At 46.7% G+C, this 24,129-nt stretch overlaps 2 protein-coding genes across 2 annotated transcripts in view; both read left to right on the top strand.

Moving 5' to 3' along the window:
- Positions 1 to 7,901, top strand: part of LOC117642929 (zinc finger protein 22-like) — a 20,561-nt gene extending 12,660 nt beyond the window's left edge. Inside the window, exon 5 of the mRNA XM_034381567.1 lies at positions 6,516 to 7,901. Coding sequence (XP_034237458.1) covers positions 6,516 to 7,060 — 545 coding nt within the window. The 3' untranslated portion in view covers positions 7,061 to 7,901. The remainder of the gene's footprint in view (positions 1 to 6,515) is intronic.
- An 835-nt stretch (positions 7,902 to 8,736) lies between these two features.
- On the top strand, positions 8,737 to 15,891 carry LOC117642928 (zinc finger protein 436-like). Its single transcript, XM_034381565.1, has 3 exons — positions 8,737 to 9,013; positions 9,228 to 9,308; positions 14,801 to 15,891. Exons 1-3 carry the CDS (start codon positions 8,737 to 8,739, stop codon positions 15,343 to 15,345), a joined length of 903 nt encoding a protein of 300 aa, XP_034237456.1. The 3' UTR covers positions 15,346 to 15,891.
- Positions 15,892 to 24,129: the final 8,238 nt, after the last annotated feature.

Genomic DNA, 24,129 nt, shown 5'->3' with positions numbered 1-24,129 from the left:
CAGACCTACCGATGGGGCAAAAAAAAAAATTTTTTAGTCGGTCGGTCCCTTTTTTGAAGATTGAGTGGATTTTGTTGAATTTAGGCCTATTTAATGGTTTTTTTAGGATGTTGCCAGTGACGGAGACCGGATTGCGGCACAGATTCGGAAATGTCTCGACCAGACCTACCGATGGGGCGAATAAAAATTTTTAGTCGGTCGGTCCCCTTTTTTGAAGATTGAGTAGGTTTGCTCGGAAACGGTGAGAAATTTGTTCCCCTTTTTTGTAGATAAAGTAGGTTTTCTCGGAAACGGTGAGGAATTTTGAACTTTTGGGTTTTTTCCCCAAATTTTTCCCATCAAATTTGGAATCGAATGGAAAAAACCGCAAGTCTCTACGACCACTCCTTCACCCCAAACATTTCTATGAGTGAGTGAGTGAGTCAGTGAGTGAGTCAGTCGGATTGGGGCTTTATAGGTTCTTGATGATCGTGAACTTCCATGCCACAATGAAGTTCAATACAGATTGTGCTTTATCTTATAAATCAGCATCGAGTTGGCGACAGCAATGTGGTGATCGATTGGTGGTACACTCGTTGTAATGTGCAGTTCTTTTGTAGGATAACGAGAATCAAGGTCAAATATAGATTTTAGGGCCCTTTTTTGAAGTACATATATAAGATCAAGGTTACTAGAGTTGCAAGTAGACCAAATTTGAACCAAATACATAAAGTGTGAGTGTATTATTGCATAATACAGCCCCTTTTTCAGATGATCAGGTATATGATACTTAAGCCTGAATCTTCACACAAAATCTATGTGTGTACTCAGTACACACTTCTAGGTGCGTGCTTTCAAGCATGCACTTCTAGGTGTGTACTTGCCTAAGCACGCACCTAGAAGTGTGTACTTGAATGAGTACACACTTATAAGTGTGTACTTAGTACACACTTGCGAGGTGCATGCGCGGCATAGGGAAAACGCATGCACTTCTATGTGTGTACTCACTGAGTACACACTTATAAGTGTGTACTCATTCAAGTACACACTTCTAGGTGCGTGCTTAGGCCTGTACACACCTAGAAGTGCATGCTTGTAAGCACGCACCTAGAAGTGTGTACTGAGTACACACATAGATTTTGTGTGTTATTTTATTCATTTATTAGCCTTCTGTTTGTGAATTCTGTCTTGTATTTGTCTGATGCGGCCAGAAAGATGTTCCCTCTGAAATTTTATGCCATGCTCGGAACAACTTAAGTTCATAATTTTGGTTGTATACTCCTGTAAAGTCAGTTCTCTTGGTAGAACCGCCGTTAAGTTAAAGAGTGTATGAAGTCTTGTTCTTTTCTTGTTTTATTTTTTTGTGTCGGATGACAAAGAATTTCGTGATAAAGTCTGGGTCAATAACGAATTCAATTTTTCTTGTGATTAATGCTGTTTTTGGTAACGTTTTTATGGTTGAAGTTCGTTAAACCAAAGTTCCTTTCCTTACAGTAAGTAAGGGTGTCTGTTGTCTTCACTTTGTTGTTCAACATCGTGAGAATGCCGACATAAATTTCAACGTAGGATGTTTGGATGAAAGAAGCCATTACTGTGTGTTTCGTCACGGACCTCTCCGGTGTGAAGAACATTTCTCGACGTGTTCGCGAGTACAACAGAGTACTGTCGTGCTGTACTTCAGAATTTGTTCCAGCCCTTTACATGCCGTCAATTTTTGCTGCTTTTGCCATTATTTCTTAGACTCCTGTATTATATTTGTGTGCTGTTTCAGGACCAGGGCTGTGCGAGGGTAGGAAGATCGTCGACTTACTTGCTCACTTTGGCGGCTTCTTCCCAGCATGTGCTTCCCACTGTTAAGCGAGCCCTGAGTAGTGTACAGAGCAGTGCAGTATAATGTGTACTTCATAATTTGATGTTAATAAAAGTCTGATAATTTGCTGTGCGTTTCTTGTTTAGTACATACCAATAACTGAGTATTCAATTACAGCTTATGGTAGTTTTGCTGGGCAGGTGTTTTGCATGGCTTCTGGCATGGGTTGGCCGTGGCGTGTTCCTGTGGTTCGCTGGCCGAGTCTCTCCGTGTCCACGCCTTCCTGCGGCCCAGCCCGCCGCGAGGACTGGGAAACTCGCCCGGCGTTGGCCGCACGTTTTGGCTGGCTGGTTTCTGAAGTCCGCCTTGCTTGCAGGTTCTGTGAAGGCGGAGGACCTGGAGGCGCCTGGAGGACGCGACTGCGGAGCGGACGAGGACGCCGGCCCTGGGGACCAAGGTGGGTGGAGTGGCGACGCGTGGACCGCCGCGGCGGCCGGAACGCTGGCACGCTAGCTTGCACTTCTTGGGCAAACAGTTGACCGTTGCTTTCCACTGATTCAATTGAGTCAATTTGTAGCGTTTCCATCGCAACGGAGCACGGTTAAACGGGAAACTCAGCTGCGCACCGTATCCGTGTGACTCGTGCAAACTTCGAATTTCGGTTGGAACCTATGTGGTCCTATGTGGAACTCGGTCGCTGGTCAGGCAGTGTAGAGCGCAAGGTCAGAGAATTGCAGCGGCTTTTACTTTCATTTAGTGATTTTAGTCCCGGTAAAATACGCGTAAAATACGGGCGTATTTTACGTAAAATACGTAAGTAATAAACGTTCCCCGTAAAATTCGTATTTTTCCCGAAAGACGTGTCTAAGTTAAATGACAGCAATCCATACAACAATGCTATGATTTCAGACTCTTTTTTGTCTTAAAATCGTTCGGGGTGGAGCAGGGCAGGGTTGGGATAGCTCAGGTGGAAACACCGTGGGGAGGTGGGGGGGAGTCAAACTCATACTCCGATCCAAATCTTAAGTCCGATTTTTGGTAGCTCGTGATTAGGTGTATCAACAATGATTCGATGTCCATAAAATTAAAATAGCCATGAACGCTTGGACATTTTTGCACCATCAACATCACCTGGTGCTCTTTTCTACTTTTCGTAACAAAATCTAGAAAACCCATCAGACAAGGTTTTATTGGCTATCGGAAATATTACTATCAGGAAATCCTGATGACACAATCAGAAATTTTCTGCCGCGCTAGTCAGTTTGAAATTTTCTAACTGACAATCAGAAATCAGAAGATGAATCAGAATCTTTCCTCCTAGAATTCGATTTTCAAAAATCACAGAATTCTGTGAAAATTTGCACGAGGGATGCTAGAGGTGTTCCGTGTGTAAGTCCCACCCTCCAATTTCACTGAAACAATGCAGCAGGGTACACACGGCAGCAGTGATTCGCTTGTGCGTCAGAAAGGTCAAAATATACAAATTTCGTGTGTTTCTGACCATTTAGGGAAAAATTACGAAAAATACGAAAATTACGGAATAAATTACGTATTTTACGGTTTAAAACGTATTTTACCGTAAGATTGAATAAATTACGGTATTTTTAAATCACTAATGAATTCATTTGTAGAGGGTTGGTTAGTCAACGCGCCAAATTTCTGCGACGAACCCATTCCAAACGAGGCAGGCCGTGAATTTTTAGCGTACCCCCACTGCAAATCCAAAGGTGGTTCTTGAGTGTTTTTAGGCACGAAGTAGCCTTATAGTATACCCAGGATTCAGCCGGCGCGAGATTCAATTCGTGTGGCCCTTTATTTTGGAAATTTTCTATAGGATTTTAGTGAGATTTTACAGACTAGTAGAACTTTGAACGCTGATTCTAATGTTGAAATGTGGTTAAAAAGTTAACGGCCAATTTTGAGAAATTTGCTGTCAAAATCGCTGTTTAGGCAAAACTCGACTCGTCAAGGAAAAAGGAAGGGAGTGGGGGGAGCCCGAGCCGGGGCGGACCAATAGCTGAGCTCCTTTTCGGCCCTGTACAGCTTACCCCAAAAGATGAAAAAGCACGTTCGAAATGAAAAATCTCTTCGACTGCAGCTAGAAGAGATCCAACAATGGAATTGATGTCGTTTCGAACGTGGCCATTTGGATCGGCCGGCCGGCCAGTGACTTTTCATGAGAGTGTCCCGCCCCAAATCCCGCACCGCTGGGGTTGTTGTTTCTGTTGTTGTTTTGTTGAAAATTTTTGTTACTCTTCAAATCGGAGTGAATTGAGCCTTTTAAAACTGCGTACCTGTGCACATGCATCTGTGAATTATCTTTCCTTAATGTAGTTTAAGAGTCGCTTTAAGACTTTTAGCTTTTTTTTGAATAAGCTGGTCATGTAGCCGCTCCTTTTAGCGAGGTTTGATGGTACTTCTGATTCAGTTAGCACCATGATCACTTCGCTCCACCTCGCGACTTTCAGTGCTCATGTTCCTCGAACAAGACTCACCTGCGTTTCGAGACCATCCCTCTCGAGTTTATAAAGTTTGTCAAGCCAACCGTCGTGGTGTTGCCACGTTATGAGTGAGAACTATTACACAGAATTGAACGAGGGGTCGGCAACTTCCCTTGGCCGTGTACGAGGGAGTATACGTATATTACCAGTAATATAGGTAATATATGTGTAATATAAAGTAATACAAAGTAATATATAGTAATATAGGGGTATTATAGAGGAGAAATTGTGGTAATATGCAAGTAATATATGGTAATATACAGGTAATATAGGGTAATATAGCCACCGCGTACGAAGTAATTTTGAGTTGCCGACCCCTCGGAATTGAAAAAAACATGACTAGAGAACCGTACCCTTTTGAAACAAGCCAAACAATTCAACGTCAGCAACAATGGAGGGGCAGTTTTAATGCGCGGCTATACTCGTGTTTTCAGCTTCGCGATTTTCGCAAGGGCGCAGACGCCGACAAAATTGTTGCCAACCCGCGAAAATTAATTTACTGCCTTCTTTCTGCTACCAACATTTTCACAATGATGGACTTCAAAGATGTTCCTTTGTCAGATCACTGTGGAATACATTAGCATTGGAATTTTTCAAATTTTCCCCGGGCATTTTGATTTCTCTTTATTGCCAAGTTTAAATTTTGACGGGTGGCACATCGACCACATTGGTACCACTGCCATTCGTAGCCACCCTTGAACCACCCCCTACCTTTTACATAACTTTTTTGCTTTCCCCACACTCCTACCCAAATTGACTTCGTGACTCCTAGGATTTCTTGAAATCGTATTTTTTTCTGTTTTTTTTTTTGGGGGGGGGGGGGGACAATTGACCATTGTCGCCAACAAACGACGATACACAGAAAAATTACGCGATGCTTTCGAGGATCACCAAAATTTAGCAATAAACAAAAAACTATTTCCCTTGATTTATACTAACACTTTATTGCCAAATCGTTGCAATACTCCAAAGTATCGTCAAACTTAAGTGATTCCTTTGCGTATCTCCGTCTTAAAGGTAAGGCTAGGTTGTTTGTTGGTGATACTCAATTCTATCGCTAAAAAGATACAGAAAGTTTCACCTAGAGCGGCGCTGGGAAAACGCTGCCAAGTTTATGCTTTGCCCCTATTTATCATTGCTTTCGGTGCTTCTGCTTGCATTTTACTGTGCTTCAATCCAATCGTTTTGGACTCCTAGCGATATCAGCTGCGAGTCTTGAGGCCTGCAACTGTTTGTGTCCACAGACAGCACTGAAAAACTAAACGTGGTCTAGACCGCACCACTGGTGCGGTGAAATGGGTGCCATTTTGGCCACTGTTGGTTTGGCCTTTCAATGCGATGACCACTCCAAACGCACCAGACGTGGTCTAGACCGCACCAAACACACCAAACGTGGTCTAGACCACACCAACTGAAGCGGTTTCAAAATGGCACCCAGTTGGCAACATCAGTTGGTGCGGTCTAGACCACGTTTGCTTTTTCAGGGAGTGAATGGGACGGCCGCCAAGTAATGCAGAGTTGCTTGCAGGCGCCGTGGAGGGCGAGGACCTGGAGGCCCCCGAGGCTGGAGGGCGGCACCGCGGAGCGGACGGCGACTCTGGAGGCGAAGGTGAGTGGAGTCTTCGGGGATGCCGCGGGCGTGGTGGACGTAGATTCAATTGCAATGAAATAAATTTTAGTTGCACCAATGAATGTTAAACGAGCTCTTTGCCTGAGGCTTAAGTGGATTGGTCCCGTCCTTCTAGTTGTCGTCCTTCTCAGGGTTGGCACTACACTGTGTCCCACGCTTAACGATTCTGCACTACTGGGAATAAATGGGTCACCACCATCACCCTTTAAATGGGGGATGCAACTTCGTTGCCCAAGTTTGGGTGACGAAAAATTCATCACCCGTAATTAGGTAACAGGCGTTAGGTCGCCTAAATTTGGGTAACATCGTCGGCTCGCCGTGAGGTTCCCGGTTACGTCCTTCCGGGGCCACCACGATGACCGGAGGCCTCGAAGCCACATGGCAGTCATCATGTTGGCCCCGGAGGAATATCATCGGGGACCTCACGGCGACGGCGACGACGTTACCCCAATTTGGATGACGATTTTATGACTGCCTCAAATTTGGTCACCGCTGGCTCGTCACCCAAATTTGGGCGACGATGCGTGCGCCACCCATTGAAAGGGCGATGGTGGTGACTCTTTCATTCTCAATGGTACCCCACTCGGCGTTGCAGGCCCCGTCCCGGCGGAGACCCCGCAGCTGGTCATCAGCGGCACCTTCTCGCTGGCTGGCCCGGCCGGCGGTGCGGGGCAGGTGGAGCAGGCCTCGCGGCGGCAGCGAGGCGGGAAGGCGCGGCTCGCGTACAAGTGCGGGGAGTGCGGCAAGAGTTTCCGGGCCGAGGCGGACCTGCGGAAGCACCTGGCGGGGCACTCCAAGGCGGGGCGGCACGCGTGCGGAGTGTGCGGCAAGCAGTGGACTTTGGCAAGGGATCTGGAGAGACACGCAAGGATCCACACCGGGGAGAAACCTTACCAGTGTGACGAGTGTGGGAAGAAGTTCAGTCAGGAAAGTACTCTTACGAGGCACAAGAGGATCCATAATGGAGAGAAGCCGTACGAGTGCGACGTGTGCGCTAAGAAGTTTGCCCGGTTTGGTACTCTTACTCAGCACAGCATGATTCATTCTGGTGCGAAGCCCTTCGAGTGCAAGGTGTGCGCGAAGAAGTTCTCCGATCCCTCAAATCTACGCCGCCACGAGGGCATTCATGCTGTACAGTAACCCAGAAAAAAGCTGTGCCAGTTTGTCGCTTCTTGACGAATACTAAGGCTTTGGAATGTGACGCGTGGAGAACGTACTTTCCTCAGATATTTCATGCTCGTGATGGCTGTTAGCAAATAATTTCAGTTCCTTTCTGGAAAGTTTGTATATTTGGTAAAACTATTTCTGCATTTGTATGTTTGTGTTATCATAATTGTGTGCGTTGACAATAGTGAGTTATAATAATAAGTGCTTTTCTCTTGTGAAGACTTTTTTTTTGTGAAGGTTATTCGGTTTAAGCTATTCAAATCAAACGCGTGTACTCGCTCTGTGTTGTGATAGCCCTCGGCTTGACTTGTTGAATGACAGCGTCTGGCAATTCCGAAGTATGTAAAGATTAGGCGTATGAGCGTTTGGTGAAAGTAGCCATATTTGTGAATTTTTGTCATAGTCCACTTCGGTGTGCAAAACTTTTCTCGACGTGTTTTCGAGTACACCAAAGCACCGTCGTGCGGAACATGGGAATCTGTTACAACCGCTTTCATGATTTTAATTAATTTTGCTGCTTTCTCTTATTACATTTATTCATTAGCCTCCTGTCTGTGAATTCTGTCTTGAATTTGTCTGCTATGTTCACTCAAGTGCACCAAGTGCACAGGTGCCACATTTTTTGACGAGTGTGAAGGCTTTTGAGTGTGATGCGGCCAGAAAGATGTTCCCTCTGAGATTTTATGCCATGCTCGTAACAACTTCACAGTTCATAATTTTGGTTGTATACTCCTGTGAAGTCAGTTCTCTTGGTAGAACCGCCGTTAAGTTAAAGAGTGTATTAAGTCTTGTTCTTTTCTTGTTTTATTTTTTTGTGTCGGATGACAAAAAGAATTTCGTGATAAAGTCTGGATCAATAACGAATTCAATTTTTCTTGTGGTTAATGTTTTTGGTAACGTTTTAATGGTTGAAGTTCGTTAAACCAAAGTTCCTTTCCTTACAGTAAGTAAGGGTGTCTGGTGTCTTCACTTTGTTGTTCAACATTATGTGAGAATGCCGACATAAGTTTGAACGTAGGATGTTTGGATGAAAGAAGCCATAACTGAGTTTCGTCACGGACTCTTCGGTGTGAAGGACATTTCTCGACGTGTTCGCGAGTACAACAGAGTACTGTCGTGCTGTACTTTGGAATCTGTTCCAGCCCTTTTCATGACGTCAATTTTTGCTTTTGCCATTATTTCTTAAGACTCCCTTTTCTGCATTCTGTCTTATATTTGTGTGCTGTTTCAGGACCAGGGCTGTGCGAGGGTTGAAAGATCGCAGACTTCCTTGCACACTTTGGTGGCACTGAGAATCCAAACGCTATGAGTAAAGCGTCAATTGGTGCAATGCAAAAGCATTGCACATGAAGTGCAATGCCGCCAATTTCCCATGCATTAGCATAGGGCATTTTCGGGAAGCATTGCACCTAAGGTGCAATATGGCTGTGGCATTGCACGTAAGGTGCGATATCTCAGCGCATTGCACCATACGTGCTATACTCATAGCGTTTGGAATCTCATTGGGCTTTTTCTCAGCATGCGCTTCCCACTGTCAAGCGAGCCATCAGTAGTGTACAGAGCAGTGCAGTACAATGTGTACCTCTTTATTTGAAGTTAATAAAAGTCTGATTATTTGCTGTCCGTTTAGCAGTACCTCTACAGCTTTTATGGTTGTTTTGCAAGGCAGGTGTTTTGCATGGCTTCTTGCATGGGTTGGCCGTGGCGTGTTCCTGTGGTTCGCTGGCCGAGTCTCTTCGTGTCCACGGCTTCCTGCGGCCCAGCCCGCCGCGAGGACTGGGAAACTCGCCCGGCGTTGGCCGCACGTTTTGGCTGGCTGGTTTCTGAAGTCCGCCCTGCTTGCAGGTTCCGTGAAGGCGGAGGACCTGGAGGCGCCTGGAGGACGCGACTGCGGAGCGGACGAGGACGCCGGCCCTGGGGACCAAGGTGGGTGGAGTTGCGACGCGTGGACCGCCGCGGCGGGCAGAGGCACGCTTTCTTACACAACTTGAGCAACCAGTCGATTTAGCTTTGCAATCTGGGCCTTGCCTTTCGCTGTTTTAACTTGAATTAATTTTTCCTCTGTGCGATGCTGCGCTGCGTGGTTGAACGGGAAACGTGTCTTGGCAAGGACGGCTCAGTAACGCGGTGTTGTTTGCAGGCGCCGTGGAGGGCGAGGACCTGGAGGCCCCCGAGTCTGGAGGGCGGCACTGCGGAGCGGACGGCGACTCTGGAGGCGAAGGTGAGTCTCCACTGCTTGGCGAAGCAGTCCGGAATGCCGCGGCCTGCGGGATGAGAGCAGATACAGGTTCAATGAAATCGATTGCAGCTTCTTCAAAAAGTGCCCGACGAGCTCCTTGCTAGGGTTCCACGATAGGGTTCAGGTGGATTCGCCCTGCTGCGTCTGGTGGTTTCACACGCATTGGCACTTCGCTTACCCATTCTGCCCCCCACCTCGGTGTTGCAGGCCCCGCCCCGGCGGAGACCCCGCAGCTGGTCATCAGCGGCACCTTCTCGCTGGCTGGCCCGGCCGGCGGTGCGGGGCAGGTGGAGCAGGCCTCGCGGCGGCAGCGAGGAAGGGAAGGCGCGGCTCGCGTACAAGTGCGGGGAGTGCGGCAAGAGTTTCCGGGCCGAGGCGGACCTGCGGAAGCACCTGGCCACTCTACAAAAAATGTCCTGTCAACGCCGTTAATTTATTACCAATGTTTGCTGTTATTCAATTCACGGCGTTTGCTGTGAACTAGTTCACGGCGTTCACTGTGATCTCGGTTACAGTGTTCACTGTGATCTGGCCACAGTAAACGCCGTGAATTGGAGCCTGATTTGCAGTACTTCGGTGCTCAGCGGCGTCAAACTCACAGTGTTTACTGGGGACCAGATCACAGTGAACACCGCGACCAAGATCACAGTGAATCCCGTGAGCAGATCACAGTAAACGCTGTGCATTGGCCTACAGTGAAAACTGGTAATAAATTAACGGCATTTACAGGACATTTTTGGTAGAGTGGCGGGGCACTCCAAGGCGGGGCGGCACGCGTGCGGAGTGTGCGGCAAGCAGTGGACTTCGGCTTCGCATTTAAAGAAACACGCAAGGATCCACACCGGGGAGAGACCGTACCAGTGTGACGAGTGTGGGAAGAAGTTTAACCAGGAAAGCAATCTCATTGTGCACAAGAAGATTCATTCTGGGGAGAAGCCATTCAAGTGTGACGAGTGTGGGAAGAAGTTCATTCTTAGCCAACACCTCACTGTGCACAAGAGGACTCATACTGGTGAGAAGCCGTTCCAGTGTGACATGTGCGGGAAGAAGTTTAGTCAGGAAAGTGATCTAACAAGGCACAAGAGGATCCATACTGGAGAGAAGCCGTACGAGTGCGACGTGTGTGGGAAGAAGTTTACCAATCTCGGTACTCTTACTGTGCATAACAGGATTCATTCTGGTGCGAAGCCCTACGAGTGCAAGGTGTGTGCGAAGAAGTTCTCTGATCCCTCAGCTCTACGCCGCCACAAGGGCATTCATGCTGGACAGTAACTTTGGGATAAGCTGTGCTAGTGTGTCGTTTCTTGGTTAAGGCTTTGGAATATGTCGTGCGTATAACGTACTTTCTTTTGATATATCATTTCATGCTCGTGAAAGCTATCAGCTACTAATTTTAGTTTAATTTTGCGAAGTCTGTAATCTTGTTAAACTATTTCCCTCCTTTCTTGTATTTTTGTGTCATGTTGTTCGTTGATGATGATCAGTTATAATAATAAGTGCTTTTTTCTTTTGAAGACTTCGGTTTTTGTGAAGGTTATTCGGCTCAAGCTGTTAAATCAAACTCGTGTACTCGCTCTAAGTTGTGACGTCGCTCGGCTTGACTGTTTGGTGAAAGAAGCCTTATTTGTAAATTTCTGTCAGAGTCCACTTCGGTATGTTAAACATTTCTCGAAGTGTTTTCGAGTATACCGAAGCACCGTCGTGCAGTACTTTGGAATCTGTTACAACCGTTTTCATGTTGCCAATTGTTTTTTTGCTGATAACTCCTACTGCAGTAATTTTTTTCCTGTTTGTGAGTTCAGTCTTGTACTGGTGTGATAAGTGAACACATGTGCCAAGTGCACGAGCCACATTTCTTGCGAAGTGTAAAGGCTTTGGAGTGTGTTGGGGCAGAAAGAGGTTTCCTCCGAAATTTTATTCCATGCTCGTAACAACTTTTAGTTCCTAATTTTGGTTGTACTCCAGTGAAGTGTGTTGTCTTGGTAGAGCTGCCGTTAAGTTCAGGAGTGTATAAAGCCTTGTTCTCTTCTTCCTTTTTTTGTGTCGGATAACAAAGTATTTTTTGATGAAAATGTGAGTCACTAACATATGTAGTTTTTATTGTGAACAATTCTGTTTTTGCTAAGGTTTTACGGTTGAAGTTGTTTAAACAAATGCCTGGGCTCGCGAAAAATAAGGGGTCCATCGTCTTCTTGTTGTTGCTTAACATCGTGTGAGAATCCGGCAATAAATGAAAACATTTCTCGACGTGTTCGCGCGTTCGAAGAGTACCGTCGTGCTGTACTGTTATCTGTTCCAGCCGTTTTCATGATGTCAATTTTTTTCTGCTTTTGCCGTTATCTCTTAGACTTCTGTTTCTGCATTCTGTCTAATATTTGCTTGTTGTTTCAGGACCAGGGCCGCGTGCGAGCGTATTAAGATCGCCGACTTCCTTTCACACTTCGGTGGCTTTTTCCGAGCATGCGCCTCACAGTGTTAAACGAGCCTTCATTAGTGTTCAGAGCAGTGCAGTATAATGTGTACCTCTTTATTTGAAGTTAATAAAAGTCTGATAATTGCTGTCCCTTTCTTGTTTAATAGCAATAATCGAGTATGTTCAATTACAACTTCTATGGTAGTTATGCTGGGCAGGTGTTTTGCATGGCTTCTTGCATGGGTTGGCCGTGGCGTGTTCCTGTGGTTCGCTGGCCGAGTCTCTCCGTGTCCACGGCTTCCTGCGGCCCAGCCCGCCGCGAGGACTGGGAGACTCGCCCGGCGTTGGCCGCACGTTTTGGCTGGCTGGTTTCTGAAGTCCGCCTTGCTTGCAGGTTCCGTGAAGGCGGAGGACCTGGAGGCGCCTGGAGGACGCGACTGCGGAGCGGACGAGGACGCCGGCCCTGGGGACCAAGGTGGGTGGAGTGGCGACGCGTGGACCGCCGCGGCGGGCGGGACGCCGGTACACTGTCTTGCTAAGCTTGAGCAACCAGTCGATTTAGCTTTGCAATCTGGGCGTTGATTTTCACTGTTTTAATTTGAATTACTTTTTCTTCCATGCATTGCTGCGCTGCGTGGTAGAACGGGATACGTTGTTGCGAACCGTATCCGCGTCACTCGTGTAAACTTGGAATGTCGTTTTGAACGCGAGCCCTCGAACCCCGTCGCCGCACAGTCGGTGTAGAGTGCAAGACCTGAGTAGTGCAGCAGCTTTCATTTTGTGATTGTTGAGGGTTGCTTGGACACAGCGCCGAGTAACTGCAAGGAACGGATTACATGCAAGGGGCGAGCCTTGCAACCACGACATGTTACATATCATGCCGCATTCAGGAAATATTGCCTGGTTTTGCCTTGCATTAGCATTTTTCTTCGGTACCTTTGAAACACACACGAAGACATTTCTCTGTGCTTTCCAATCAGTAACTTGCGTGACTCCTCTACACTTAATCACAATGTTGGTGGTGATGCACGATTTTAAACCTGCGTGACGTTTTGCGTAAAATTGTTCACAAATTTGCATAAATTAATGCATTTTCACGCATAATATCACTGTTTAAAAAAAAAGTCGAAATTTTCAGACTTTTTAGGATGAAGTCAATTTTGAAACCTAGTGGTCTGAATTTTCAGACCTCCGGACACTCTGAATTTTTGGACCACCTGTCGTCTGAATTTTCAGACTAGCATGTGCTTTGAATTTTACGACTACCAGGTAGTCTGAATTTTCGGACTAATGACAGTCTGAATTTTTCACCTCGCGGGTTTGAATTCTAAGCCGCCCAGGTAATAAAATTACCACTTTTGTTAGGATGTATATTATGTGTTGGAGATGCATGTTTTAAATTGCTGAGAAACATGGAATGCATGCACTAAATAGAGCAGTTGTAAAACAGCTCTTTTTGTTAAATGTAGCACCCAAAGTTGCGCAAAACTTTAACTAGATATGATATTTTGCTAAGAGAGCTTCCCAAACAAAAAAACTAGTCCTCGAATGTAAGACTCCAGAAGATGCAGCTGTAAACACTGGAAAGGAGCATGTTGGATCCAGATGCACACTTTGTGGAAACTTTTTCGGCACGATGAAAATGCTTTGGGGACGAGAATGAAAGAGGAGTGACAAATTTCCAAAACGCCACCCACTCCCTCATCACCCGTCCCTTTAGTTTGGAAGACGCAATATCAGCGTAAGGCTACGCCACTTTCACAGCCTGCTTGCCGCGGATTTCGGATGCTTCAGAGTGGTGACTGCACGCACCCGAAGCAATTTTGGAGCACAGAAAGGCGAAGGCAAAACGGCACTGTACACACTGTTAGACCAGCCCTTATTTTGCGAAAGTGAGAATTCCGCTGGGTTCCCCGACTCAAAATGACCGAAATGGTGAGAAAACTCTTAATTTGAAAGCCCAAGGTCGTCAGACTTACCAAAGCCGTGCCCCAAGACCCTATATAAAGGCAAAAAGCCAATTTTTTTTTCGGATTTTCACCAAACTAAGTTTGACTCTAGGGTAAACAGGCCATAAATCGACCCTTTGGACGAAAATTTCGTCCGTTTTGCGATATCTCGACTCCTTCACGCCCAAACGGCCTCCCCAACCGTGAGCATAAAAAAGACGCCGCGCGGGCGGTTGGGGAGGCCGTTTGGGCATGAAGGAGTCGAGATATCGCAAAACGGACGAAATTTTCGCCGCCGGAGCGGCTCGGCTCGGCTCGGGTGACCCGGGCTTCGGTCCAGGCCGGAACCAGGGCAAACATGTCGCATCCTGCAGCTACCAGCGGAGTGCAGGCCGATTTTAAACTCAACACTAGACGGCCGTTCGCTTAGCTGAGCAAAAGTTCATTTACTACTGCTCTAGCAATTCAGGGTCCATAGCACCTGAAACACAGTCATGCCTTTTATCAGAAAATAAAGCGTCAATTTCAGACTACGCAGGATGAAAATTCAGACCTTCTACTACAAATGACTGTTTTAAGACCCCGACGCCGAAAATTTATACCGCGCCATCCAAATATTCAGACTCTTGAGTCCGAAACTCATTTTTCAGACCACAAGGTGTAAAATTAAGACCAACTATCTGAAAATTCTGACTCAAGTCTGAATTTCAGGTTCAGACCACTTGGTCTAAAAAAATTGGTCTGAATTTTCAGACTTTTTTTAACAGTGATTATGCAAATCCCCCGCATGCACAAAATCGTGCAAGTGGTACGTACAAAATTCCACATAAACATTTAGCGTGTATTTGGCGTGTATGCATTGCGTATGTACCTGCACTGAGTTGCAAAGTAGTGCATTTTCACTAGGACTCCTACTGCACGGGGCTGAGAATTTTGTCATGACATCCTTCAAAAGGAAACTTGCCTTAAAATCGTCCTTAAGTGAAAGCCAATATATTTATAGTAAATCTATTCAAAAGTGTTGTTTCCACTATCCAGCGGTTATATACTTTCACGGGACTGACATTTTACTTTGTCCTCTTGCCCGTTCTGCCCCTCACTCGGCGTTGCAGGCCCCGTCCCGGCGGAGACCCCGCAGCTGGTCATCAGCGGCACCTTCTCGCTGGCTGGCCCGGCCGGCGGTGCGGGGCAGGTGGAGCAGGCCTCGCGGCGGCAGCGAGGCGGGAAGGCGCGGCTCGCGTACAAGTGCGGGGAGTGCGGCAAGAGTTTCCGGGCCGAGGCGGACCTGCGGAAGCACCTGGCGGGGCACTCCAAGGCGGGGCGGCACGCGTGCGGAGTGTGCGGCAAGCAGTGGACTTCGGCTGCGGATCTGAAGAAGCACGCAAGGATCCACACCGGGGAGAGGCCGTACGAGTGTCACGAGTGTGGGAAGAAGTTCATTCTTAGCCAACATCTCACTGTGCACAAGAGGACTCATACTGGAGAGAAGCCGTACGAGTGCGACGTGTGCTTAAAGAAGTTCAACCAGCTCGTTAATCTGACTGTGCACAGCAGAATTCATGCCGGTGCAAAGCCATACGAGTGCAAGGTGTGCGCGAAGAAGTTCTCTGATCCCTCAAATCTTCGCCGCCACGAGGGCATTCATGCTAGACAGTAACCAAGGGATAAACTGTGCTAGTGTGTCGTTTCTTGACGAATGTGAGGGCTTTGGAGTGTGACGTTTGAAGAAAGCTCCCTGTGCTATTTCAGTCCGTGGTCGTGAAAGCGACGAGTTCATAATTTTAGTTGAATTACAACGTTAGACAGTATATGTGTGATTGGTGAAAGAAGCCATGTTTTTAAAGTTTTGCCATAGCCAAGTTCGGTGTGCAAAACAAATCTCAACGTGTTTTCGAGTGCAAGAAAGCACCGTCGTGCAGTACTTTGGAACCTGTTTTAACCGTTTTCACGAAGTTAAATTTTAGTTGCTTATTTTTATCGTCATTAGCTCCTAGTCTCCTGTTTGTGAATTCTGTCTTATATTTGTGTGCTCTATGCAATTCAAGTTCATCAAGTGTAAGTGCTTTATTTCTTGACGAGTTTTAAGGTCTTGGAGTGTGATTTGGGCAAAAACAAGTTCCTTCTGATATTTTATTCCATGCTTGTAACAACTTAAAGCTCATAATTTGGGTTGTACTCCTGCAAAGTCGGATGTTTTGATAGTACTGCCATTAAGTTTAAAAGTGTATTAAGTCTTCTCGTTTTCTTATATTTTTGTGTGGGATAACGAACTGTTCCTTGCTCAAAATCTAGGTCAATAAAAATGTAATTTTTCGTGTAAACGCTTCTGTTTTTGATGTTTAAGGCTTCAAGTGGTTTAAACCAAATGCCTGAACTCGCAATGAGTTAGGGTGTCCGTCGGCTTAAATTTCTTGTTCAAAATCATGTGATAATACCGAAACAAGTAATGCTTGGACTTGGAAGGTTTTGGCGAGAAAAGCCAATTATTTGTGAGTTTCGTCCGCTAAGGTGTGCTGTACGATTATCTACGTGTTCGCGAGTACAACAAGAGTACCGTCGTGCTGTTCTCTGAAATCTGTTCCAACCGTTTTCATGATTATAATTTTTTGCTGCCATTGCCATTATTTCTTTGACTCCTGATTCTGAATTCTGTCTCGTGTGCTGTTGCAGTACCAGGGCTGTTTGAGCGTAGAAAGATCGCCGACTTCCTTGCACCATGAGATAATTACTGTTGTGGAGAGATAAGCTACGGGAGCCGCACACTTAAGGGGCTTTTCCCCAACGTGGGCTTCTCAATTTTGAAAGAGCCTTCAGTAGTTTTCAGAGCAGTGCGATATTATGTGAACCTCATTACTTGAATGTAATAAAAGTCTAATAATTTGCTCACTCTTTCATTTTAAATTGCAATAACTGACCATTATCAATGTCTGTTTATTAGGTGGCTTTGCTGGGCTGGTGTCTTGCATGGCTTCTTGCATGGGTTGGCCGTGGCATGTTCCTGTGGTTCGCTGGCCGAGTCTCTCCGCGTCCACGGCTTCCTGCGGCCCAGCCCGCCGCGAGGACTGGGAGACTCGCCCGGCGTTGGCCGCACGTTTTGGCTGGCTGGTTTCTGAAGTCCGCCTTGCTTGCAGGTTCCGTGAAGGCGGAGGACCTGGAGGCGCCTGGAGGACGCGACTGCGGAGCGGACGAGGACGCCGGCCCTGGGGACAAAGGTGGGTGGAGTGCACTGAAAAACCAAACGTGGTCTAGACCACACCAACTGGTGTGGTCAAATGGATGCCATTTTGACCACACCAGTTGGTGTGGTCTAGACCACGTTTGGTGCGTTTGGTGTCGTCTAGACCACACTAAACGTGGCCAAACGTGGTCTGGACCACACCAACTGATGTGGTCAAAATGGCATATGGCATCCATCTGACCACACCAGTGGTGTGGTCTTGACCACGTTTGGTTTTTCAGTGTGGCGACGCGTGGACCATCGCGGTGGGCAGAGGCACGCTTTCTTACACAACTTGAGCAACCAGTCGATTTAGCTTTGCAATCTGGGCGTTGCTTTTCGCTGTTTTAACTTGAATTAATTTTTCCTCTATGCGATGCTGCGCGGCGTTTAACGGGAACTTTCAATTGGAAGGAGGCTCAGATCCGGTGTGTTGCAGGCGCTGGAGCGCATACTTGGATGCCCCAGTCTGAGGCGGCTTGCGACGTGCACTTGGATCAAGTGATGGATCAATGGCTTATTGGTCCGCTTGCCGCCTGGGGTCTGAATCACTCTAAAGGTTGCAATGAAATTTGCCGTGTTTTCGTGGTGAGTTCCCGTCCAAGCTTCTGCGAACCAGTCTTCTTCGGAACGGGATCTTTTCGCTTTTTGTGAACGTATTTAAAAAGTTTCTAATCGCCGTGATTGCGGTGTCGAAGGGAGACTTGTCGACGAAGGACGACTCCCGCAAAAGGCCCGACCGTGGGACGAACCGGATTTGCCCCGATCAACGAACTGAACACCACGAAATTTTGAATGGAATCCGAATATTGCCAATTTTGAACCTTTTCGAAATGTGGCGACGCCTTGGGGTTTGTTGTCAGTTACATAAAGTGGGAAACGGGTCGGAGGGGAAGCCAAACGGGGCTATAAAGAAGTTGCGCCCTTAGAAACTCCAGGCATGGAGTGACCAAATCAATGGCTGGGCGAAGGACGGGCATCGGGGGAAACGTGTTACTTCTTTTCGAACTTTCGGTATCGAATCGCAATCCGTGGCGTTCGAATCGAAACTATTTGATTGAATTAATTTTCCTCATTTCGAACATTCGCACATGTTAACGGGAAAGCCTTTGATAGGCTCGCATTTCTTCGTATTATTGGCAGTGCTTGGAGGCAGCACCTGAGTCCGGTTGGGGGGACACTTCGGAGCGGGGCTTACTGGAGCATTTAGGTGGTACTTGGCAAGCACGCCAGAAGGCTGGGGGGAGAGTACACCTTATGCTGGATGATTGACCTTTTTCGAGTCATAGCGGTTAGGGAACTATGACGTACGTGATTCTTGAATAAACTTTAGTTGTTCATTCAAGAACTTAAGACTTCGTAGGAAAGGAAACCACCTTTGTATGCTTGTAGCCTCTAGTATTTGGAACCAATTTTGTGGACTTTAGAGTGTAGTTTTTAATTCGTTGTACATTCCAGCTTCTTCAAAGAGTAGCAGACGAGCTCCTTGCCTGATGGGGCTCATGTGGATTGGTCCTGCTGTCTGGTTGTCTTACTGGGATTGGCGCTTGGCTTGTCCTTCGCTAACTCGTTCTGCACCCACTCGGCGTTGCAGGCCCCGTCCCGGCGGAGACCCCGCAGCTGGTCATCAGCGGCACCTTCTCGCTGGCTGGCCCGGCCGGCGGTGCGGGGCAGGTGGAGCAGGCCTCGCGGCGGCAGCGAGGCGGGAAGGCGCGGCTCGCGTACAAGTGCGGGGAGTGCGGCAAGAGTTTCCGGGCCGAGGCGGACCTGCGGAAGCACCTGGCGGGGCACTCCAAGGCGGGGCGGCACGCGTGCGGAGTGTGCGGCAAGCAGTGGACTTGGGCTGCGGATCTGGAGAGGCACGCAAGGATCCACACCGGGGAGAGGCCGTACCAGTGTGACGAGTGTGGGAGGAAGTTTAACCGAGAAGGCAATCTGACTGCGCACAAGAGGATTCATTCTGGCGAGAAGCCGTATGAGTGCGACGTGTGTGGGAAGAAGTTTAAGCTGAACCAACATCTTACTCTGCACAAAAGGATTCACACTGGAGAGAAGCCGTATGAGTGCAAAGTGTGCGCGAAGAAGTTCTCTGATCCCTCAGCTCTACGCCGCCACAAATGCATTCATACTTGACCGTAACTCAGGGAAACGCCGTGCTAATGTGTCGTCTCTTGGCGAATTTGAAGGCTTTGGAGTGTGACGTTTGAAGAAAGCTCCCTGTGGTATTTCTGCCCGTGCTCGTGAAAGCGATAAGTTCATAATTTTAGTTAAATTACAACGTATGACAGTATATGAGTGTGTGGTGAAAGAAGCCATGTTTGTGAAACTTTGTCAGTCCACTTCGGTGTGGCAAACATATCTCAACGTGTTTTCTAGTGCAAGAAAGCACCGTCGTGCAGTACTTTGGAACCTGTTTCAACCGTTCTTATGATGTCAATGTTTAGCTGCTTATTTTTATTGTCATTAGTTCCCAGTTTAAAAATGTATTAAGTTTTGTCGTTTTCTAATATTTTTGTATCGGATAACGAACTGTTCCTTGCTAAAAATCTAGGCCAATAAAAATGTAATTTTATGTGTAAACGCTTCTGTTTGTTACGCTGTTAAAAAAATTCTGAAAATTCAGACCAATTTTGTCAGACTTAGCGGTCTGAATCTGTAAAACAGACTTAATTCCGAAAAATCAGAGTTTTTGTCTTAGTTCTTAAACGCTTTGTCTGAAAGCTTGGTTCAGACTCGAAGTGTCTTAATATTTGTACTCATTCTCAAAATTCATATGAACTTGCGTCAGACTTCTCAGACCTCAAGAGTCTGAATTTTGGATTCAGACTACTTTCTGAAATATGTTCAAACATAAGAGAAAATTGGACAGCTTTCTTGCAACCTAACATTGGGTTAACTCACAATCAGTCTTGCATTCAATTTAATCCGACTCCGTTTCGGGGACTTCAGACAAAACGAAAGCATTTTTCTCTCCGCCAGGTGGCGCCAGTGTCGGTAAAGAGCCTGCTGTTGTTAAAAACGTGTTTTTTCTGTTAAATTTTTCATATTTTTAACCCGAAATGGCTATCACCCTATTGGCTATGACGAAACACACGCTCCCATACCAAATTTATATCGGTAGCAAACGCGCGAGTTTAACAATTGACATTTGAAGTTACCTCTCGCGGGTGGCTCCGTGCCGTCGTTTCCTTGGGTGCGTCAGGCCAGCTCCAGATAAGTGCAGGGAAGAGTCCCGCTTAAGGGACATTTCCCTACACTCAATTTTTTGCCTAGACGGTCCCTTGCAATACGTCTCTCCTTTAAGGTTCGGATGCAAACATTATCATTTTACCGAGTTACGGGGAAATTTCCTGCTTCCACTTTCAGACAAAAAAATCTAATAATTGAGACATTTTGTCTGAATTTTTCAGACTACGACCTGCCTGAAAGGTTAAGACTTGTGTAAGTCTGAAAATTTCAGACCAGGATTTAGTCTGAATTTTCAGTAGGATGTTCTGCATATTTACTTCAGTCAAAAAAGTCTGAATTTTCAGCAAAAATTTTTAACAGTGTATGTTTTAGGCTTCAATAAGTGGTTTAAACCAAATGCCTGAACTCGCAATAAGTTAGGGTGTCCGTCGCCTTGACTTTCTTGTTTAAAATCATGTGATAATACCTAAATAAGTACAGCTTCGACTTGAGAGGTTTTGGCGAAAGAAGCCAATTATCTGTGAGTTTCGTCACACTGTAAAAAAAATTCTGAAATTTCAGTACAATTTGTTTAGACTTTGCAGTCTGAATCGGTAATTCAGAAAGTTGCTTTGAATTTTCAGACTAGGAACTCTGAAATTTGAGATCACACCGGTTAGTCTGAATTCTAAGCAGAAGGTCTGAAAATTCTGATAAAGTTTTCAGACTTGTCATGCTGAAACCTGTTTTCATAATTTTGGTATGAAAATTTTGACAGATTGTCTACTAATCAAGTCTAGGCGTAAGGCGTTGTATAAATTTATCGGAAATAATAATGTACACCCGTGCTTCACGCAGATTCGTCTGTGTAAGGTAGATTAACCGTAAGAGTGGTCCGAACTTGCATTCTGGACTTGCCGAAAGGAGCTGATATCCTCTGAAGAGAGTCACGCGGCACGGCTTCCCCCGCCGACAGGCAGCGCCCGTAGCGCAGTGGTACCGAGCTCGTCTCGTAACCAAAAAGTCCCGGTTCGAACCCGGGCCGAAGCGAACAAGTGAAAAGTAGAAAGGAGGTACCGTCACACGTTGGTGGTTCATATTGTTCTCTTGTTGATTTCTTTCTCTTTGATTTGTAGATGGCACTTTTATTTAATATTTCAGAGTAGCAGTCTGAAAATGTTTTTCAGACAAGTTGTCTGAATTTGGAATTCAGACAGAATGGTCTGAATAATTACTCTGAATTTTCAGACCACTAGTCTGTTTAAAAACTTCAGACTAAAATTATGAAATTTCAGTAATACTTTTTTTACAGTGCACAGTCCGCTAAGGTGTGCTTAACGATTATCGACGTGTTCGCGAGTACAACAGAGTACCGTCGTGCTGTTCTCTGGAATCTGTTCCAACCGTTTTCACGATGTTAATTTTTTGCTGCCATTGCCATTCTTTCTTTGACTCCTGATTCTGAATTCTGTCTTATATTTGTGTGCTGTTGCAGCACCAGGGCTGTTTGAGCGTAGGGAGATCGCCGACTTCCTTGCACCATGAGATAATTATTGTTATGGAGAGATAAGGTACGGGAGCCGCACACTTGAGGGTCTTTTTCCCAACGTGGGCTTTCCAATTTTGAAAGAGCCTTCAGTAGTTTTCAGAGCAGTGCGGTATTATGTGTACTTACCTCATAATTTTAATGTAATAAAAACCTGATAATTTGCTCACACTTTCTTATTAAATTGTTATAACTGACCATGACCCATGTCTGCTTCTCAGGTGGCTTTGCTGGACAGGTGTCTTGCATGGCTTCTTGCATGGGTTGGCCGTGGCGTGTTCCTGTGGTTCGCTGGCCGAGTCTCTTCCGTGTCCACGGCTTCCTGCGAGCCATCAGTAGTGTTCAGAGCAGTGCAGTATAATGTGTACCTCTTTATTTGAAGTTAATAAAAGTCTGAAAATTGCTGTCCCTTTCTTGTTTAATAGCAATAATCGAGTATGTTCTATTACAGCTTCTATGGTCGGTTTGCTGGACAGGTGTTTTGCATGGCTTCTTGCATGGGTTGGCCGTGGCGTGTTCCTGTGGTTCGCTGGCCGAGTCTCTCCGTGTCCACGGCTTGCTGCGGCCCAGCCCGCCGCGAGGACTGGGAGACTCGCCCGGCGTTGGCCGCACGTTTTGGCTGGCTGGTTTCTGAAGTCCGCCTTGCTTGCAGGTTCCGTGAAGGCGGAGGACCCGGAGGCGCCTGGAGGACGCGACTGCGGAGCGGACGAGGACGCCGGCCCTGGGGACCAAGGTGGGTGGAGTGGCGACGGCGACGCGTGGACAGCCGCGGCAGCTGTGCTTTTCAGTGTTTCAATTTAAGTCAATTTGTAGTTTTTTCATCGAACGTACGCAGCATGGATGAACGGCAAACGATGCTGCGTGTCTGCGTGACTTGTGCCGACCTAGAATGTCGCGTGGAACCCATGTGCCCACTACACTCTCAATCTTCTATGGACTTTCCATTCTATATTATGAAAAAATTTTTTTTGTGGCTTAGTGATTTTAGGGCGTAACCATTATATAGTAAAAATTACGGTATTTTGCTGAAAAAAATCTCTGTGAGCTGCAGATAATCTCATGAAGGAAAATACAGTATTATAGACAAATATTTGCTACAGCAATAGTAGTTTAAGGGGGGACCCTGGTGAAACTTTCAAGTAGGCTTTAAAATAATCCCAGAAAGTTGAAACTTCGCTTGATTATTAGGTTCATTATGGTGAGTTCATAAAACAAAATTCAACCCAAAATGTTGAACGGTCTCTGAGAAAAGTGGCTTTTTACTGTTTTTTAGAGCGTTGGGGAAAAATCTTCCTGCGTCTTTCATTGGAACGGAAAGTCTTCAAAAATTTTTTGGGTTATCCTTAAGATGTATAGAAGAGATTTTAGTGACGGCTGTCCTGAGATATCAATTTTCAATTTTTAACATTGAAAAAAATTGAATTTTTTGCCTTTTTTTGAAACTTTTAGGTGCGTGTTAAAAAAAGTAGGGCTGATATCAAGATTCCGTCACTAAAATTTGTCGATAAGTCATCAATGAATAGAGTCCATGCAAGACGACTCATGTAGGTGTCAACCAGGAACGCAGGAAGTCTTTCTACGACAAAGTTTTTTGTCGACTGAGCAAAGCTGTGAAGTTGAGCGTAGAAGCCAACGACAACTGATCTCAATGTTATTTCTTTCCAAATGATGAAGGAACTACCCACATAGTTTAAAGGTGTTCAACCTGTTGAATCTGAAACCTTCTATGCACATTTTTAACTATGAACTTTGAAAATACAATTTTTGGCAATTTTGGTCATTTTTTCACCAGGGTCCCCCCCTTTAATATTATCAGTGGACATAGTTATTTTTCCGAAGTGTGCGGCAAGGACGGCTCAGAAACGCGTTGTTGTTTGCAGGCACCGTGGAGGGCGAGGACCTGGAGGCCCCCGAGTCTGGAGGGCGGCACTGCGGAGCGGACGGCGACTCTGGAGGCGAAGGTGAGTGGAGACTTGGCGGAGCAGTCCGGGATGCCGCGGCCTGCGAGGGTGGATGTAGATTCATATTAAATGTAATAGATTCCAGTTTCTTGAAAGAGTACCAGACGAGCTCCTTGCCAGTGGATTGGGCCTGCTGCGCGGGGGTAACTACCAGTAAATGTCGTGCCAGCCGGATTATGGATTACCACTTTGCTGCCCCCTCGGCCTGCTGTCTGTCTGGTTGTCTTTCCGGGTTTGGCACTTAACTTGTCCTCCGCTAACCCGTTCTGCACCCGACTTTGTGTTGCAGGCCCCGTCCCGGCGGAGACCCCGCAGCTGGTCATCAGCGGCACCTTCTCGCTGGCTGGCCCGGCCGGCGGTGCGGGGCAGGTGGGGGCAGGCCTCGCGGCGGCAGCGAGGCGGGAAGGCGCGGCTCGCGTACAAGTGCGGGGAGTGCGGCAAGAGTTTCCCGGGGCCCAGGCGGACCTGCGGAAGCACCTGGCGGGGCACTCCAAGGCGGGGCGGCCCCGCGTCGGAGTGTGCGGCAAGCAGTGGACTTCGGCTGCGAAT

This window comes from Thrips palmi, unplaced genomic scaffold, assembly GCF_012932325.1.
Source record: "Thrips palmi isolate BJ-2018 unplaced genomic scaffold, TpBJ-2018v1 HiC_scaffold_16, whole genome shotgun sequence".
NCBI classification, from domain to species: domain Eukaryota; kingdom Metazoa; phylum Arthropoda; class Insecta; order Thysanoptera; family Thripidae; genus Thrips; species Thrips palmi.
Note: the sequence above shows the minus strand (reverse complement) of the source record. Positions and strands in the feature narration are given on the sequence as shown.